Raw genomic sequence first — 15,291 nt, forward strand, 5'->3', positions numbered from 1 at the left:
CCTTCGTCTCCTCCTTCGTCAGAGCGGCCTCCCCGTTCAGTCCACCCCGTTTGTCTGTCCGTCTTGATCGGCGCTTCAACTGAAAACGAAAGTGAGTCAAGTCAAGCTTGAGTTCGCTCTGAGCTTGACCAGGTTTTTGAGTGGATTTATTTCTGTTGGTTTTTGGTAGCTTTTTTTTTGGCCGATTACGCGAAAAATTTCCGCCTCGTGACTGCTACTGCCGTCGCTGCTGCTGCTGCTGCTGCACTTTGTCAGGCTGTCAGTTTGCTAGTTTGCCAGTTTGCCAGTTTGCCAGTGGGCCGTATCCAGGATTAGGATATTACATAATCTTAAACAGCTGCGCATCTTCATTTGCATAGAAAGAGAGAGGGAGAAATAATTCCCAGCATAACTTGAAGAGTCTTTTTTATTATTATTGTTATTGTTATTATAATGGCAGTAATCGTTAGTGGCAAATTCAATCATTCATCAATTACATTTACCTTGTCAATTGGCCATCATATCATAATAGTTTCTGCATTATTCTCTTATCATTTAAAACTAAACATTTTACGAAATATTTTTAATGTTTTTTTGTAATTATTGCATTCCGCATTCCAATTAAAATACGTATTTTATGACACAGTTTACAGTGTGTAATTATTACTGTTTTTCGTTTGAATTTGTATTGAATATCCTAGACGAATATAACATAATTATCCCAATTAAGTAAGATTTTTAACTTTAATTGTATTAATCAGTTAAAGATTGAGGGGGATAATAGATCTTTCTAGCAGTATCTTTAGACTGATTCAGTTATGGGTGATACTTATCTTATGAAAACTGCCTAAAAATCTCAATAATTTCTGCATTGTCATTGTTGGCCATGCACTTTGCCCACTAACTGAGCTTAAACTTATTAATAATCAAAAATGAAACCAGCAAAAAACCTTCGATGATACAAACATAACTGACCACAAAGACAAAGTCTTTGTATACATACAGACATACAAACATACATACATACATAGACAGTCAAAGCCATAGATAGCTGGTTATAACACTTTGTGTGATAATCATATGAAAATAGTGTTTGGCTATGTTCTTGAGAGATGGATGAATGGTTGTCTGGCTGAAACGATCAATCGATGATTTTTGATTACGCTGGTGATGATGATGGTTGAATGTAGCCTTAAGCTGACCTTCTTTAAATTTCAAGCTCATCATCATCATCATCATTGGCAACGTCATCATCATCATCATGGACGACATTTTTTGAGTGCTTATGCGTGAGATAGTGAGTGATTGAGTGAATGGAACGCGAATCGAGATGAGGTTGGGTCTATTTAACCATTTTGATTGTTCACACTTAAGTGTCATTGTGTGCTTCCTATATATATATATTTTGTCTGGCATGTATGAACGATATACATAGATTCAAATGATGATGGAACGTTCAGGTCAAGCAAACACATAGCACAGATTGACTTCTTGCTAACGTACTCTCAAAAACGTTGGTCAATTATGTAAAGATAACTCTTTAATGTGCGACCGGAAGTCGTGTTTGTCTGTGAATTCATTATGCGATTATTGTCATTCCATTGCTTGCTTCAGTTTTATATGTCTTCATTTTGTATAACCATACAAAGACTCGCAAGCGAATTCGAATTCGATATCGATTCAAAGATCAGATCAAAGCAGAGCAGAGCAGAGCAGAGTAGACTAGAGTAGAGTCGTGTTACCTTCGGCAACAAGTTGCCAGCTGAAGGATAACCAGTTGGAGGTTCGTTCGAGTGACAGATCTGGCTTGCAATGGGTTAACGACACAGTCTAAGTCATATAAAGAGCAACTAGACATGCATGGTAAACTACAAATTACGCATACGCCACATTGTACAAAGCTGAGCAAACTGTGTTGTTTCTTCTTACACATAGATACATACATATGTATGTACATACATAGATAAAGTATCTTTTCACGTTGTTTTTGTTGTTGTCATTGCTGTTTTTTTATATATGTATGTTTTTTTTTTTTTGTTTTCTTCTTCTCTTGCTCCGAGGAGATTGCAAAAACCCAAGCACAAAAGTCGAGTCAAGAGACTCCACTAAAAGTTGCATGCGTTCGAAATCAGTTTAAGGTGAATTAGATTTTGACACACACACACACGCACACACACACTAACACACGCACAGTTATACATACACACACACTCATCCGATATTTTGCATATGCGCTAAAATTATGAAATTAGTTTCAGTCGCTCTTTTGGCTATTTGCAAAGGCTGCCAAATCGAAAATGACAACGAAATTAGCTTTAATGGCTTGTCTGGGGTTTTTGTATTTCTGATTTTTTCAATGCTTGCATTTGGTTTTTCCTTTTATTTGCCAAGATGGGATATTGGCCACGCCTACCATTAATAGCGCAATGCGTGATCAGCATAGCCTTTGGCCTTTAGTCTTAAATGGATGTCATTTAATATCCACAAATCATTGCAGATAATCTATAATCTGTGATGCTGGGTTTTTCCATTCGAATATTTAATTGATAGTGTATAATCTAATCGGTGAGAATGTGTAACGATGGCCTTAAAAAATATTTATGCACATTTCTTAGCTGAATTAATAAACAAAAAACTTTTCCATTTCTGTCCATTTTCGGTATTATATTGTTAACATTCTTTCAAAGATCATTTACGGTCAAATCACAGGAATGTGAAGGAATTTTAGAAGTTTTTGCTCTTCCTCGTCCTTCTCCTTCTAGTCCCCCTCCTACATGCCTCCATTTTCTTGTGATTGCAGAAGTTGAGAGAAACGACGGGCTATAAACACTGAAGTGTCGATAAAACGGTCCACACAATTGCAAAGACATGTCTCTGTGCTGTGATCCAGTTTGTTGCCCGTCTTGCCAACGCATTTCTCCCAACAGATCTCATTGAATTCATGAATCTGTGCATTCATCTGGGCCTTTTGCTTTTCGAGCATTACAAACTCCTGCAACTCCTTCTCATTGTCATTCATTTCGGACATGATGCTCTGAAAATATAGAGAAATTTTGTAATACGGTTTATCTGTTCTGAGGTTAAATAAAGAATGAACAAGTTCAAGTTTAAATTTTTTGTATTATACTTTTGTATATTTGGCAACAAGTTCCATAGGCCACTTGATTTTATCTATTTGTTATTATTATTATATTCTATAATCAGGTCACCGCATATATATATCTCAAATAGAACATAAATGTTGGTGAGTAAGAAATTAAAATACAGATAATACACAACTTAATAAGGGCAACTAATGCAAGTAACTAAGTACCAGTTTCATTTGGTTAATAAGTTATGAAGATCTCTTAAAAACCAGTTTCATCTAAACGATCTCTTTTACTTACTTTAGATTGATATGTAATTACCATATTGCTTTAGTTGTGAGTTAGATTTATGTAGTTAATCCGAGAATAATTTGAATTTAGAACTAGTTTTAACTAGATTGCAAAGTCTCAAAATTGCCAAATTGTTTTTGATTGAAGTGAAATGCATAATTATTATTGGCCAAAAGAAAAATTACGCAATCTCATTCAATTAATCGCTGGCAGTTTCCTTTTGGACTGTGTGCTGTTGATTTGATGGTTTTTATTTTCATTTTCATTTTCATTTTCCTGCCGTATCCAATCATTCCAATCAAAGTCAGACTGTCTAAATCAGACAGACGACGTTTGGCAAAACTAGCTGCTAGGAGCTAGCAAGCAGCTGCTGCCAGTTGCAGATTGATAGAAAACCTAAAAATAATTCGATATTTTTGGCAAGTCATTTGGCCAATGCTTGCCCATATTGGCTACAAGTGCAAGTACAAGTACATTTGCTCGCTGGCCAATCCAATTATTCGTACTTATTGACCAGGCCACGAAAGCAACCACGACAACGACAACGGCAACGGCAACGGCAACGACCCCGACCCCCAAAATCGACCCCATCATCAAAAATGCCATCATCATGTCACAATTTGCATAGCTTTTTGGGGTCGGAAAGCGAATTGTAAAGCGTCAATAAAGTTATTAAAAATGTGTTTTTGCGGTGAAGAAAAACTGAAAGCCTGAAACCTGATCGATATCACGTAATGCTCGACACACATAGACCCAAAAAAATATAAAAATAATAACAATAAAAACAACAACAACATCAACAACACAAAAAAAAAAAGAAATATACAAAAAATAAAAATCAACTGATAAATCATGGCTCTGGCCTTTCCTTTACCTACTTTTTCACACCCAAAAACCCCGCCACGTTCACCCTGTGTGCCAATCAGGCAAATATGATGGCTGAAACGAAAAGCCGCAGAGTTGTTAACTTGATTTAAATGCATTATGATTTTTATGATTTTTCTCTCCTCTTCATATTTTTTTTTGTTTTTCATTTTTAATTTTTATTGTTTTTATGACTTTTGGTCTGTGGCCGTACTTAGCTCAGACTTTTAAAATATATATATGTATATATATATATTGTTAAATGTTATGCCAAGCAATAACCAATTATCTATTATGATTTTGGCCAAGAATGTAAAGAACAGATCATTTGAAGTAAAAGGTTAAAAAAAATGACTAAAACAAAAAAAAAAAAGAACTAATTTTCATTATGATTGTGATTTTTATAATCAAAAGTTCGTTATGCAACTTTTGGTAGCCTTGTCAGGCTTTTCCTTTTCCAAAAGTCAGTCACACAACAAAAAGAAGGCAAATTAGCATGTCAACTTGGATTTGAAAATATGTACCGTAGTTAACATCAAAACAAAATGGAATATTAAGTTTATTTAACTGCATATATGACAGAGTCAGTTAGTTACTACACTATAAAGCATAAATATTCTTGTGATCAGTCAATTGGAATAAGTGCTTTAATCTAACATTTGGCCATGCAGATGTCGTTATTAGGCGGGCTAAAAGGTCCATGACTGCTCAGCAGTTCATTACATTTGAATTTTATTTGCCAGAATCACATAAAATGAAGAGTGAATTTCGTGCATCTACCATTTAGGACTCCATACCAATAATTTTAATGGTGTAATCAAAGTTCCAGCTGGCAGCTGTGCGATCGCAAGCGATGACGAACGTTAAGTTGGTCGTTTTGGGAATTCCCATAAGATAAAACGTCTAGATTTTGTATGGTCGTTTGATGGGTGACGCTTTGGCTCACAATCAATTTCCAAATTAGGAATTAAGCCATGACTCTATTCAAAAGACGAACAATTAATGGCCAAGTTAATAGGAATTTTCATGAGATTTGCATTCGATTGCAATATTTTTAATAGGAATAAGAATCACTTTACCTACCACACTTGCATAAATGACCAAAATGACTTTAAAAATGAGAAAAATGATAAGGTATGCAAAGGAAAATACATCTTATATATTACAGAGGCGACAATAGTCCCAATATTCCATTTATAAAACTAACTTAGCAAGCATCGAAGGGCGCCAGTGCTGGATTAATCGTTTAGCAGGATTAGAAATAGCCACAGGATTCGCGGGTAGAGCGCTATTGAAAGATTTTTTGTCACTGAAGTCCATTGGATGTTGAACATTTTATCAAAATATTTTAGCAAAAATTTTACTCAAAAAAGTATGCAAATTCTTAAAAACTCTTAACTTTGCTTATCTTTTTCACCGATTTTAAAAAGTTATATCACATTTTAATGCTTCTTAATTCAATAATTGGAATTGAAATTATTTTTAAGTCAATTTAAGTGTATTGGGAATATTCCTGGCCTTTTTTTTTTTTTTTTTGAAGTAAGACTAATGTCTTTCGATCTGCATTTAAATCTCAAGAAAATGTATAAGTTATGAATTTTTTTGAAATCGAATATTCACTTGAATATTTGTGTTAACGCCGATTTAAAAGATGCTGAATGAGACAACTTTTTTAAATTGTTTATAAATTGGCCAGTCTGAAATAAAGTCCGAAGAAAAAACAGATAAACCCACCAATTTGTGTTTAAAACCAATATCTTTGCGAATCGTTTTTGATCGACTTGCACTGATGTTCTGATTTTTATATTAAAAAGTGATCTAATTTTTTGAAAACTTATATTTAGGTATTTGCTATGGGCCCCCCGCTGGCTTAATCCGTCACTGATTTGCCCGGTCGATCCATGGCAAATGTCAAGTTCTGATTCTTCTCCCCAGAGTCGATATATATTTTTGGTATAGAGCATTGAGAAGTCTGTCAGTAGTAAATTTATACACACACAATTATTTTTTTAGTTGTTTTTATTTTTTGTTTTTTGCCAGTTGTATCTGTTAATTTATTATTACTAATTGTTTGCAATTAGTCACAGGTGATGCTGGAGACGGAGATGAAGTGGTTTCTGTGGACTTAGGCAATTGCTGTTACTTGTGGGCTAATCTATGCAAATACGAATATTGTTTTATGCGATTACAATAGTTTTTAGCACTTATTTGTTGTATTGACTTCCTCTGACTGTTACCCACCGCCGGCAATCAATATATACATATGTTTGTCATATGTAGATATGTGTAGATTTGTATAGAAAAATGTGACAAAAGTCACAGTCCATCAATGACTTTGACTTGAAATCTGGTCTAAAGTCTAATCGAAGTTTTATATCTAGTCATACCAACAGATGGAACGAGCTATAAAATTTAGTGGATAAAGGGCGGCTGGAAATTACGGGGCAGATGGCGGTTGGAGAGGGGGGATAAACGATGCTACTTAAAGTATATAATGACAGCAGGCTGATGAAAAATAAGTTTCACAAAATTAGCTAAAGACGTCCGCCATTAAATCAAAGTCGAACAATAAAACTAAGCAATGACTACGAGTTTAGCGGAAAAACAAAAGAAAAAAAAACACTCTGTATATTATATAGACTCCAAGATACCCTGTACAAGTAAGGCTAATATTAAGGTACATACGGTTTAAGAATAATCATCTCCTTATTTTCGTATTCCATGAGATTTAGGCATAAATATAGAATACTTTGTGGACTTTACTTTAAAAGGTTTCAAAGGTCTAAATGGCTGCAAATGTCTAGAATAAATAAGATAGCCAATTGTACCCTTTATCCCTATTTATAGTCAGAGGTATCGAAAAACATTGCCAGTGGCAAAAATCAACGACGACAGCGACATGGACATGGACACGGACAGGTTACACTCCGAACCGACACCAATTTTTTGGATTCGTCTAGTAAACGGAGTTCGATTTGTAGTAACCTTGTTGTTGTCTTTGGCCTGTCATTAAACAGAAAAGAGAAGACAACAGAAAATGAAAAGCGAAAAAGAGAAGATGAAACACAAGTAAGTAACAGACCAGCAATAAAACAATGGCATCGGCAAAGTCTTTACATTTAATTGCAGCATTCGAACTGAACTCTGAGACGGAGAGACAAATAAGTGTTTAGCTTGGTACCATCAATCAATGTGCCATGAATTAACCTTACCTTAGCCATCATCAGTGTCTTGACATCAAGTGCATGGACAGACAGAACAATGTAGGCTTTAATTTAGCGCTTAATACACACAACTAACAAATGGCATTTAGTCATTTGACAAAGAAACATTCTTCATTAGCCATGGACCATTGACAATAGTTTCATTTAAATGTGTCTGAAAGAACTCTTTGAAACTATATTGAAAGATTTGACCCATTCATAATGTTTTTACAACTCATTAAAGAATACACTTCCGATCAATATATACAAAAAGTATGGGTATATTTTTTCGACTTGGAAAAAGAGTAACACAAAACTGAATACAAACTTTGTTATTGTCGAAGATAGAATATCCCTTCTGGGGTTTTCTTTTTGCAGTAAATGAAAGTTTTTTACACCTTATTTTATTTTTTTATTATTCTCATGGTAAAATCAAAAATAAAATTTCAATGTAAAATTTTAATGTACAAAATATTAAAAAATAAACTGTAAATTTTATAAACATTGTAATAAAAGTATAATAATAACTACTTAAAAGAGCTTCAGTTCGTTTTTTTTTCCAAGGAGTCATAAAGTGTAAACTTGTTTGGAATAAGAAATAAAAAGTCATTATTTTGTACTTTAAAATAATAAGAATTGATTAAGATATAAACTCCTTTTATTGTTTTTGTTTACAAAAATGTAGTTAATTATTAAGAGAGTTGAAATTATTGTTACTGATTTTTTCCAGTGTTACAAATATACGCTTATAAATGAAGTGAGGTCAACCAAAATTGTTAACATTAAACAAACAATTAAAATTCTTAAAAAAAAATAGGTTTAAAAAAGAATATGTAAAATGTTTTTTTTTATATTCCAATTGACATTTAAAATCACCTCTTAAAGTTACGAAAATGAAAATCTTTAATAGGTGATTGTTGAGGAAGCTAAAGGTCAGACAAAAAAGGATTATTATTAAGAAGGATTTCTCATGAAAATATTATAAATAAATCCAGTTTGTAACAAAATGCGAAAAAGTTTTTTTTATTTTTTAAATAGTGCCAAATAATCTGCGTCAAATTAGCACTAAATTATTTCATCTTATTTTGGCTTTAATATTTGTCAGCGTCAGTCGAAGGACTTTTGACTTGATGGCCAAATTGGCTGCAAAGCGTTTTGAGTGATTAGGTTATTTGGCTTTTTTAGTTTATTGTTTTGTTGTTATTTTTTATTTGGGACTCGAGGCGGTCTTGACGCATTGTCCGCGGCTAAGCCAATTGTGGCTTAGAGGCTAAACCAATTGTGTAATAAGCGCTAAAAAGCAAAATCCAAGAAAAACAAAAAAATAAAAGGTAGAGAAAAAGTCAAATGGTTTTGCCGCCGACACATAAAAAATTGCAGCAAATACTCATAGTTAAAAATATTTATAAGGCTATTTATTATGCTAATTTTATTTTTTTTATTTTTGTTTTTGGTCTGTCCTTCTTCATCGTCATTTACTCTCTATTTATCTCTTGGTTATAGCCATGCTCTAATTCCGGCGACAAATGCAAAGTTCAATTTTGAAAATGCAATCATAAATTGCTAATAAAAGTGCAAAGTTTATAACTATTTCGTTTTTCGATTGTCTGCGGCGATAAACAAACAAGAGCCGTATATATATACATAGAAAATAGGCCGAATTTTTTAATACCCCGCTTTGAAGTTTTATGTATAATTAACTAACAGCTAAAACCACTAAAAGTTAAGCATTGAGACTTGCAAGTAAAATATAATATCTTGAAAGAAGCAAACGGATTAGCTATATGAATCGATCGATTTACATGTTAAGTATCATTATTTTGTTTTTGAGTATAGCTCAAACAATAAATCATAGTTAATGCAACCATTATGGCCAGGGTATTTAATACAGACCAGATATTGTGTTTTCATTTTTCGATTTCTTTATTGCAACGCGGCGTATGAGCAACGTAGCGTTGCCAAGCAGCAGACACGAAGAAACCAAGTCAAACGATTTGGCAAGGTTATTATTTATTGCACAAAGATATGTGTTAATAATATACACACACACACACACATAGACACATGCACACAGACAGACACAAACACATGCATACATTAAGCGGTCTTTTGCTTTTTATTCGAAATGAGTAAAACCAAAATTGAAACTGTTCAACTGTTTTTCTTATTTGATACGATTTTTCAATATTTGACATTTCCTAATTGCCTTAGTTCATGATAGAGGGCAGAGTCAGTTAGTTAGCCACACACAATGTCAAGTGCTGTCTGGCTCATTAGCAGTTAGTTTCGCCGGGGCAATGACGTTTGGCGATTTCCGCTTCCGCTTTTTTTGTATGTCGCATAGACTTGAAAAAGGGCTCAAAAGCCAACAACAAAGAGGCGTTAAGGGGGCTAGGGTATATCAAGTAAAACTACAAGTCAGAGGATAATGATGATGATGACAATTAAAATAAGCCAAAACTATTGTCATTAAGCGGAAAGGTTTTACGCTGATCATTGATCTAAAGGAACCGACACTCAAGTTGAAGGTTATTTAAATGTTAATGAGAACAGGAAATCTACAAGTGGTAAACAAAAATGTAAGCTGCTTAATTATAATTACATTCATTTATTTATTTTAAAACAGATGTTTAGCAAATCTGCAATAACCTAACATTTTAGTACTTTCTTTTCTTGTTCTCTTGTCTCTCATTCCTACTGTAGGATATGGCAATGAGGCATTCATTTCGAAGCATTATGTTTTTAATCACTTTGGCTCGGTCCAGCGACTCGAACTATATGCTAGACCCAATTATGGGAATGCCAAGATGTATGGATGGATGTATGGATGCTTGGGAGTAGATAATGGATGCCATTTAATTGCTTGAGGCAAAGATCTCATAACATTTGGAGCATTAAAGGGCGCAAAGTTTGAACAATCTGTATAATTAAGGCATTATGTTTTTTGTTGTGTGTGTTTTCGTATATCATAATTGCGGGAATGCTGTGGTGAGGAGTCAAAATGGCAAACATTTTAATTGGCTCTATAGGGTGATCACACATACACACACACACACACACTCTTACATACACATATTTATATGGATAAATATAATTATTTATTTAACTTAACCCCAGGTGAAGCACGCTTCAACAGTTTTTATTTAAACTTTCCTCTGTTTTATTTTGATTTTTTCTTGGTTCCACCTTTCTCTATCTCTCTCTGTCCTCTATCTCTCTCTCTCTCGCATCATTTCGGAATTGTACAGCTAAACGAATTGCGTTTTGTGGCTTATGTCATGCGGCTAGTATGGTGACGGTAGTGGCAGCAGTTGCTAGTTGCTACTTGTAGATGGTCCGATCGACCCATTGTCCACTTGGCCTGCCTGCCCCAAGCCCAACCCCTCGACAGACAACGATCTTTGCGCACTTGAAAGGTTAAACGAGCGTGACGTGACAACGACTAAGCATTACGCTAAAACCACCACGTAATCTCGTCCAACCATGTTGATGAAGATGATAATGATCATCATCATCATGATCATCATCATAATTGTGAGCAGTAGCTATGCGACTAATGGTAATTAATAGACACGCATAACTGCGACACCTGCTTGCCTCTTGACTTCCCCTTTAAATACAAAACCCCAAAAAAAAACGTTTTATATAAGCCGCGAGGTTAAAGTTTTCAATCACCTTAGACTTGAAACAACATAATTGCATATCAGAAATGGCTCCATTTAAAAAATTGTCTATAACAATTATGTTCTAAACAAAAAAACACAAAAAATTCCTCTTTAGGGTACATTAAAGTACTAATGTTTCAGTTCAAGATTGCAAAGTGGAATAAACTCGTTATGAAAATGAGAAATAATCACATTACTATTGAAAAAAGTACACTCCGAATCTGTGGCGGGGGGTGGTAAAGGCGGAAGGGGTGGTGGACTTTAAACCAAAACTATTCACAACTCATTTAGAAGTAACGGCCAAGAAGATGTAATATGTAATATTTGGATTAATATTATAGAGTTTTTCCAGTACTTTGAAGACCTGCGTCTGATATCTCTAGTCTATTACACAATGTCTCCATAAAGGAGTGCAGTGATGCGACAGATTGGATTGTTTGATCGAAGGAGGAGCTGACACACCCACATCAGCATATGTACATACATAATACATAAGTCAGTAAGCGGAAAACTTTTAAATTATATGACCAATTTGATTGATATAAAATAGGCATCGATCTCCTGGGCCCAGTTTTCATTTGGCTACCATGGAGAGCAAAACGAAATCCATTGGGCAGTTGTTACTCCTGTTAGTCCTAATCAGTCCACCGGCTAGTCCTCGGCCCCAATTGCAGTCTCACTATTTGCGAGCTGTGACCGCGTACAGGCGTTTGGAAAGGACTCTGCCCGCAGAGGAATTGCATGCCCTGACTGGAATTGGTGTGCTAAATGGTGCCCGCCTCGCAGAGCAAGCCATGGAGGAGCAGCTGGTGGCTGCCATTAAGAAACTGCTACTGCAAACGGATCTACAGCAAAGCCACCGAGTGGCAAGCCAAATAAATCTTATTGAACAGCAGTTGGCAAGAGATGGCAAAGCATTGGACATACTTGGCATGGCCATCGATGTGCTGAGGAAGGCCAAAGATGAGCAGGAATTCCGACAAGAGTTACGCGAAGTGCGATATCAGCATATGGAGGAGGAGCTCTTGAAGCAAGAAGAATCGGCCAATTATGTGGTGGAAACGGAACTTGGCCAGAGATTGGGCCATCTGAGGACAGCTATACTAAAACAAGTGCCACAGATGAAAGTCCAATTGGAAGATAAAATTGAAAAGGCACTGAAACATATCATGGAACAGGCCACTGCCGATGGAATTCTGGCCAAGGCCAGCGAGAAGGTGAAAGTGAAGCGAGCAATCACACCAGATCAGCCCGATGAGATGCGTATGATTAAATCCATATTGACAGAGGTTAGATAAAGACTTTCTTCGGGCAGTTCTTAAGTATAACTTACAATTCGTATTTTCAATTTCAAAGGATGACTTTCGTGAGAATCTGATTGAGCAGCGTAGCGATGGAGCTAACCAAAAAGCAAGCCCAAATAATACCAAAACTGAACTAGAAGAAGATGAGTTTGACTCGTTGGAAAAGGATTTGAAAGTAAGTAGTTAAACTCGAATATATTTGTAAATGATAGAAGTAAGTAGTGTGACTAACCATCGATTAGGGGAATGATTCAGTTCTTTTGGCTGTTTGCATTTAAAAGTCTTGACTAATGAAGTCTGTTGAAGTTGCCAAATATTACAGCCAAGAACCGCCCCAAGATACAGACGCATGCCAAACAGGAGGAGGATGGCGAGAAGGGAGCTGGCGGTGATTCCAATGAATTGGGTGATGAGGACGATGCTGACGAAGGCGGTGGTGGTGGCGGTGGTCTAGTCGGACTCATTGGCAGTCTTAGCGGTGTGAGTAAGAAGAAAATCTCATGGGTGTTGCCAAAAATGTATATCCAATCGTTTTGCTATAAATATTTAGGGCGAAGGCGGCTCCGATGTGGGAGCCCTAATTGGTGCCCTAACTGGCCTTATATCCACATTATTCGGTGTAAGTTTTGCTTTACCAATTTCAACTTTCTCCTCAATGCATAAAGATTTCTCTGCATTTAGCCTGGCGGACTGGATATTGATGCATTAATTGGCACTTCGACTTCATTATTGGCGGGTCTCTTGGCGGGTAACAAGAATTTTGGCACCGTACTGGGCTCCTATGTGGGCACGGCATTCGATGGTCTCTCCGGCGGTGGTGGTGCGGTATGAAGCAATTTCTAGCCATATTATTTGCTCGTTAAGGTCAATTTAACCAGAAGTCAAACGTTTCATTTCAGATCAATAATGGACAATTCTTGGGAAATTTTGTGGGCACTGTGCTGGCTTCGTTAAGCGCTGTATTTATTGATATTCCATTTACTCGAAATGAACTTTGCAATCCTCTACCCATAACTGTCCTACTAACCCACATAGATAGATGTTGAAACAAGTCGAGATTTATTTTTAATTTGCCATTTTTCTTTTTCTTATTCTGTGTTTGTGTCTTCAAGGATCCCGAAGAGGAAGGTCCACCCCAACCGTTGACATTCACCAAAAATTTCGTAACCAGTTTTCTCGAATCGAAATTTCGTCCGGTTGAAGGATCAGAGGAACGACATGGCAGCGCCGAATTGCCGCGGCAAAAGGCTAAAAAGGATGGCGGAGCTGCTGGAGGCTTCGATTCGGGAGGCTTTGTCAAGCAGGTGGCCTCGCATTTGGTCAGCAATGCCCTCAGTTTATTACTCAACGCCCTGTTGGGGTCATCGGGAGGAGCATTCCATGCATCCGCTGGCATATTCTCCAGCAGCAGCAGTGCACATCATGGCAAGCCAGGAGCGGGTGCCGTCCATTAGCCATTGCAGTACTACATACCTTAATTTTTTGTTTTTTTTTTTTCTCTCGTTTGTTTATTGCTAGTAATAAATTTTTGTTTAAGTTTGGAAAACTTGTCGGTCATTTTGGAAGTTAAGAAAGCGTGAAAATGGAAATGATGTTACTGTTGTTGTGATTGTTGTTGTTGGTTTTAAATAAAATGGGTTAAGTTAAGCCGCTTGGCCAGCATGAATGATGCAACAGAATGATGTCTAACTGCAGCTATTCGAGTCTTTCGCAAGGACTACAAAACGCACTCAATAGAAAGGGAAAGTGGGCCGGCTGGCTGGAATGACGGAAACATGTTGTTGTTGGCCAAATGTTTATAAACAAATGAAATATGTCAGTTAAACTTAAAAATGGACGAAGTGAATTTCGGGCATGAATTGCACTCATTGTTGTATGTTTCAATGTTGCATAACAAAGATATTTTCTAGACTTTTAACACATTGACTTCATAATAGATGATCTGATTTGACTTCTTTGGGTTATTGATATATTCTGCAGTAGTTATTGTAGTTGGTTTAATTGATTAGAAAAAGAAGTTTATCAACATATTTATTGGCTCGGCGTTTTTGTAGAAATTGAAATGATATGGAAATAAATGGCTGTACTCTATAAATTCTAGATAACGCTAATCTTATGACAACATATACCTACATATATACAATGTATTTATTTGCCTTTGATATGCTGGATAATTGATATGTAAATATATATGCAGCTCGGGTGCTTTTGCTTTTCCTTTTTGTTCCGCTCAACTAAATATTATTCGTTATCTTTTTCTCTCTTATTCTTACACTCTCTCTCTCTCTCTCTCTGTCTCTTTGTTACTAATTGGCTCACTCTCTTTCTCCATTTCTCTCTCTCTCTCTATATATATGTATGTAACTTTGCCACTCTCTTGCTGTCTTTTGCTCGTGCTCAACTACTTTGGTTAGTGAAGCGGGCGTTTTGTCACTTTCTACTGATTGCACGTCACTTTTTACTTTTCACTTTTCTTTCATACATTTATATGTTTGTATGTATGTGTGTATATATGTATGTATGTATGTATGTACCTACATCTTTTTGCGTTTTCCCTTTCTTTTGATAATTCATTCATTTCTTTTGCCTTATTTTGTGCCGTTTCGTTTCTCTCTCTCTCTTTCTCACTCTCTCGGGCCCATTGAGGGGGGCCTAGTTGGCGCAGTTGTCTTCCCAGCGTTTATTTTGTTTTTTTTTTTTCAGTTACGCGTGAATCTTTCACAAGACCGAGTGACATTTTTTTGTTGGCTAAGTTGCGGGCCGCCTTTAATTTAAATTTTTCATCAAAAATTGTTGAAATTGTGTATAAAAGTCAATTAATAGTGTGCCTGTGCACTTGTATATACGTGTGCGTATGTGTGTGTCTGCGTGTGCAATATAATTATTATAATTTTTTTTT

The 15,291-nt window shown here is 35.9% G+C and overlaps 2 protein-coding genes and 1 long non-coding RNA gene across 4 annotated transcripts; 2 read left to right on the plus strand and 1 right to left on the minus strand.

Moving 5' to 3' along the window:
- Positions 1 to 2,622: 2,622 nt before the first annotated feature.
- LOC6649075 (mitochondrial import inner membrane translocase subunit Tim8) lies at positions 2,623 to 3,100 on the minus strand. The gene has a single exon (XM_002070969.4). The coding sequence runs from the start codon at positions 3,005 to 3,007 to the stop codon at positions 2,750 to 2,752; it is 258 nt and encodes an 85-aa protein (XP_002071005.1). The 5' UTR covers positions 3,008 to 3,100; the 3' UTR covers positions 2,623 to 2,749.
- A 3,160-nt stretch (positions 3,101 to 6,260) lies between these two features.
- LOC124460475 lies at positions 6,261 to 7,719 on the plus strand. Of its 2 annotated transcripts, none has more exons than XR_006954377.1 (3): positions 6,261 to 6,880; positions 6,947 to 7,289; positions 7,350 to 7,719. It is a non-coding gene; the product is annotated as an uncharacterized LOC124460475 (long non-coding RNA). The 2 variants fall into 2 exon arrangements; XR_006954378.1 differs by having other exon boundaries at positions 6,953 to 7,289.
- A 3,956-nt stretch (positions 7,720 to 11,675) lies between these two features.
- Positions 11,676 to 13,846, plus strand: LOC6649076 (keratin, type I cytoskeletal 9). Its single transcript, XM_002070970.3, has 7 exons — positions 11,676 to 12,377; positions 12,412 to 12,567; positions 12,699 to 12,872; positions 12,943 to 13,011; positions 13,074 to 13,217; positions 13,292 to 13,351; positions 13,505 to 13,846. The coding sequence occupies exons 1-7, from the start codon at positions 11,676 to 11,678 to the stop codon at positions 13,844 to 13,846; spliced, it is 1,647 nt and encodes a 548-aa protein (XP_002071006.2).
- Positions 13,847 to 15,291: the final 1,445 nt, after the last annotated feature.

Source organism: Drosophila willistoni (genome assembly GCF_018902025.1).
Source record: "Drosophila willistoni isolate 14030-0811.24 chromosome XL unlocalized genomic scaffold, UCI_dwil_1.1 Seg141, whole genome shotgun sequence".
Classification (NCBI taxonomy): domain Eukaryota; kingdom Metazoa; phylum Arthropoda; class Insecta; order Diptera; family Drosophilidae; genus Drosophila; species Drosophila willistoni.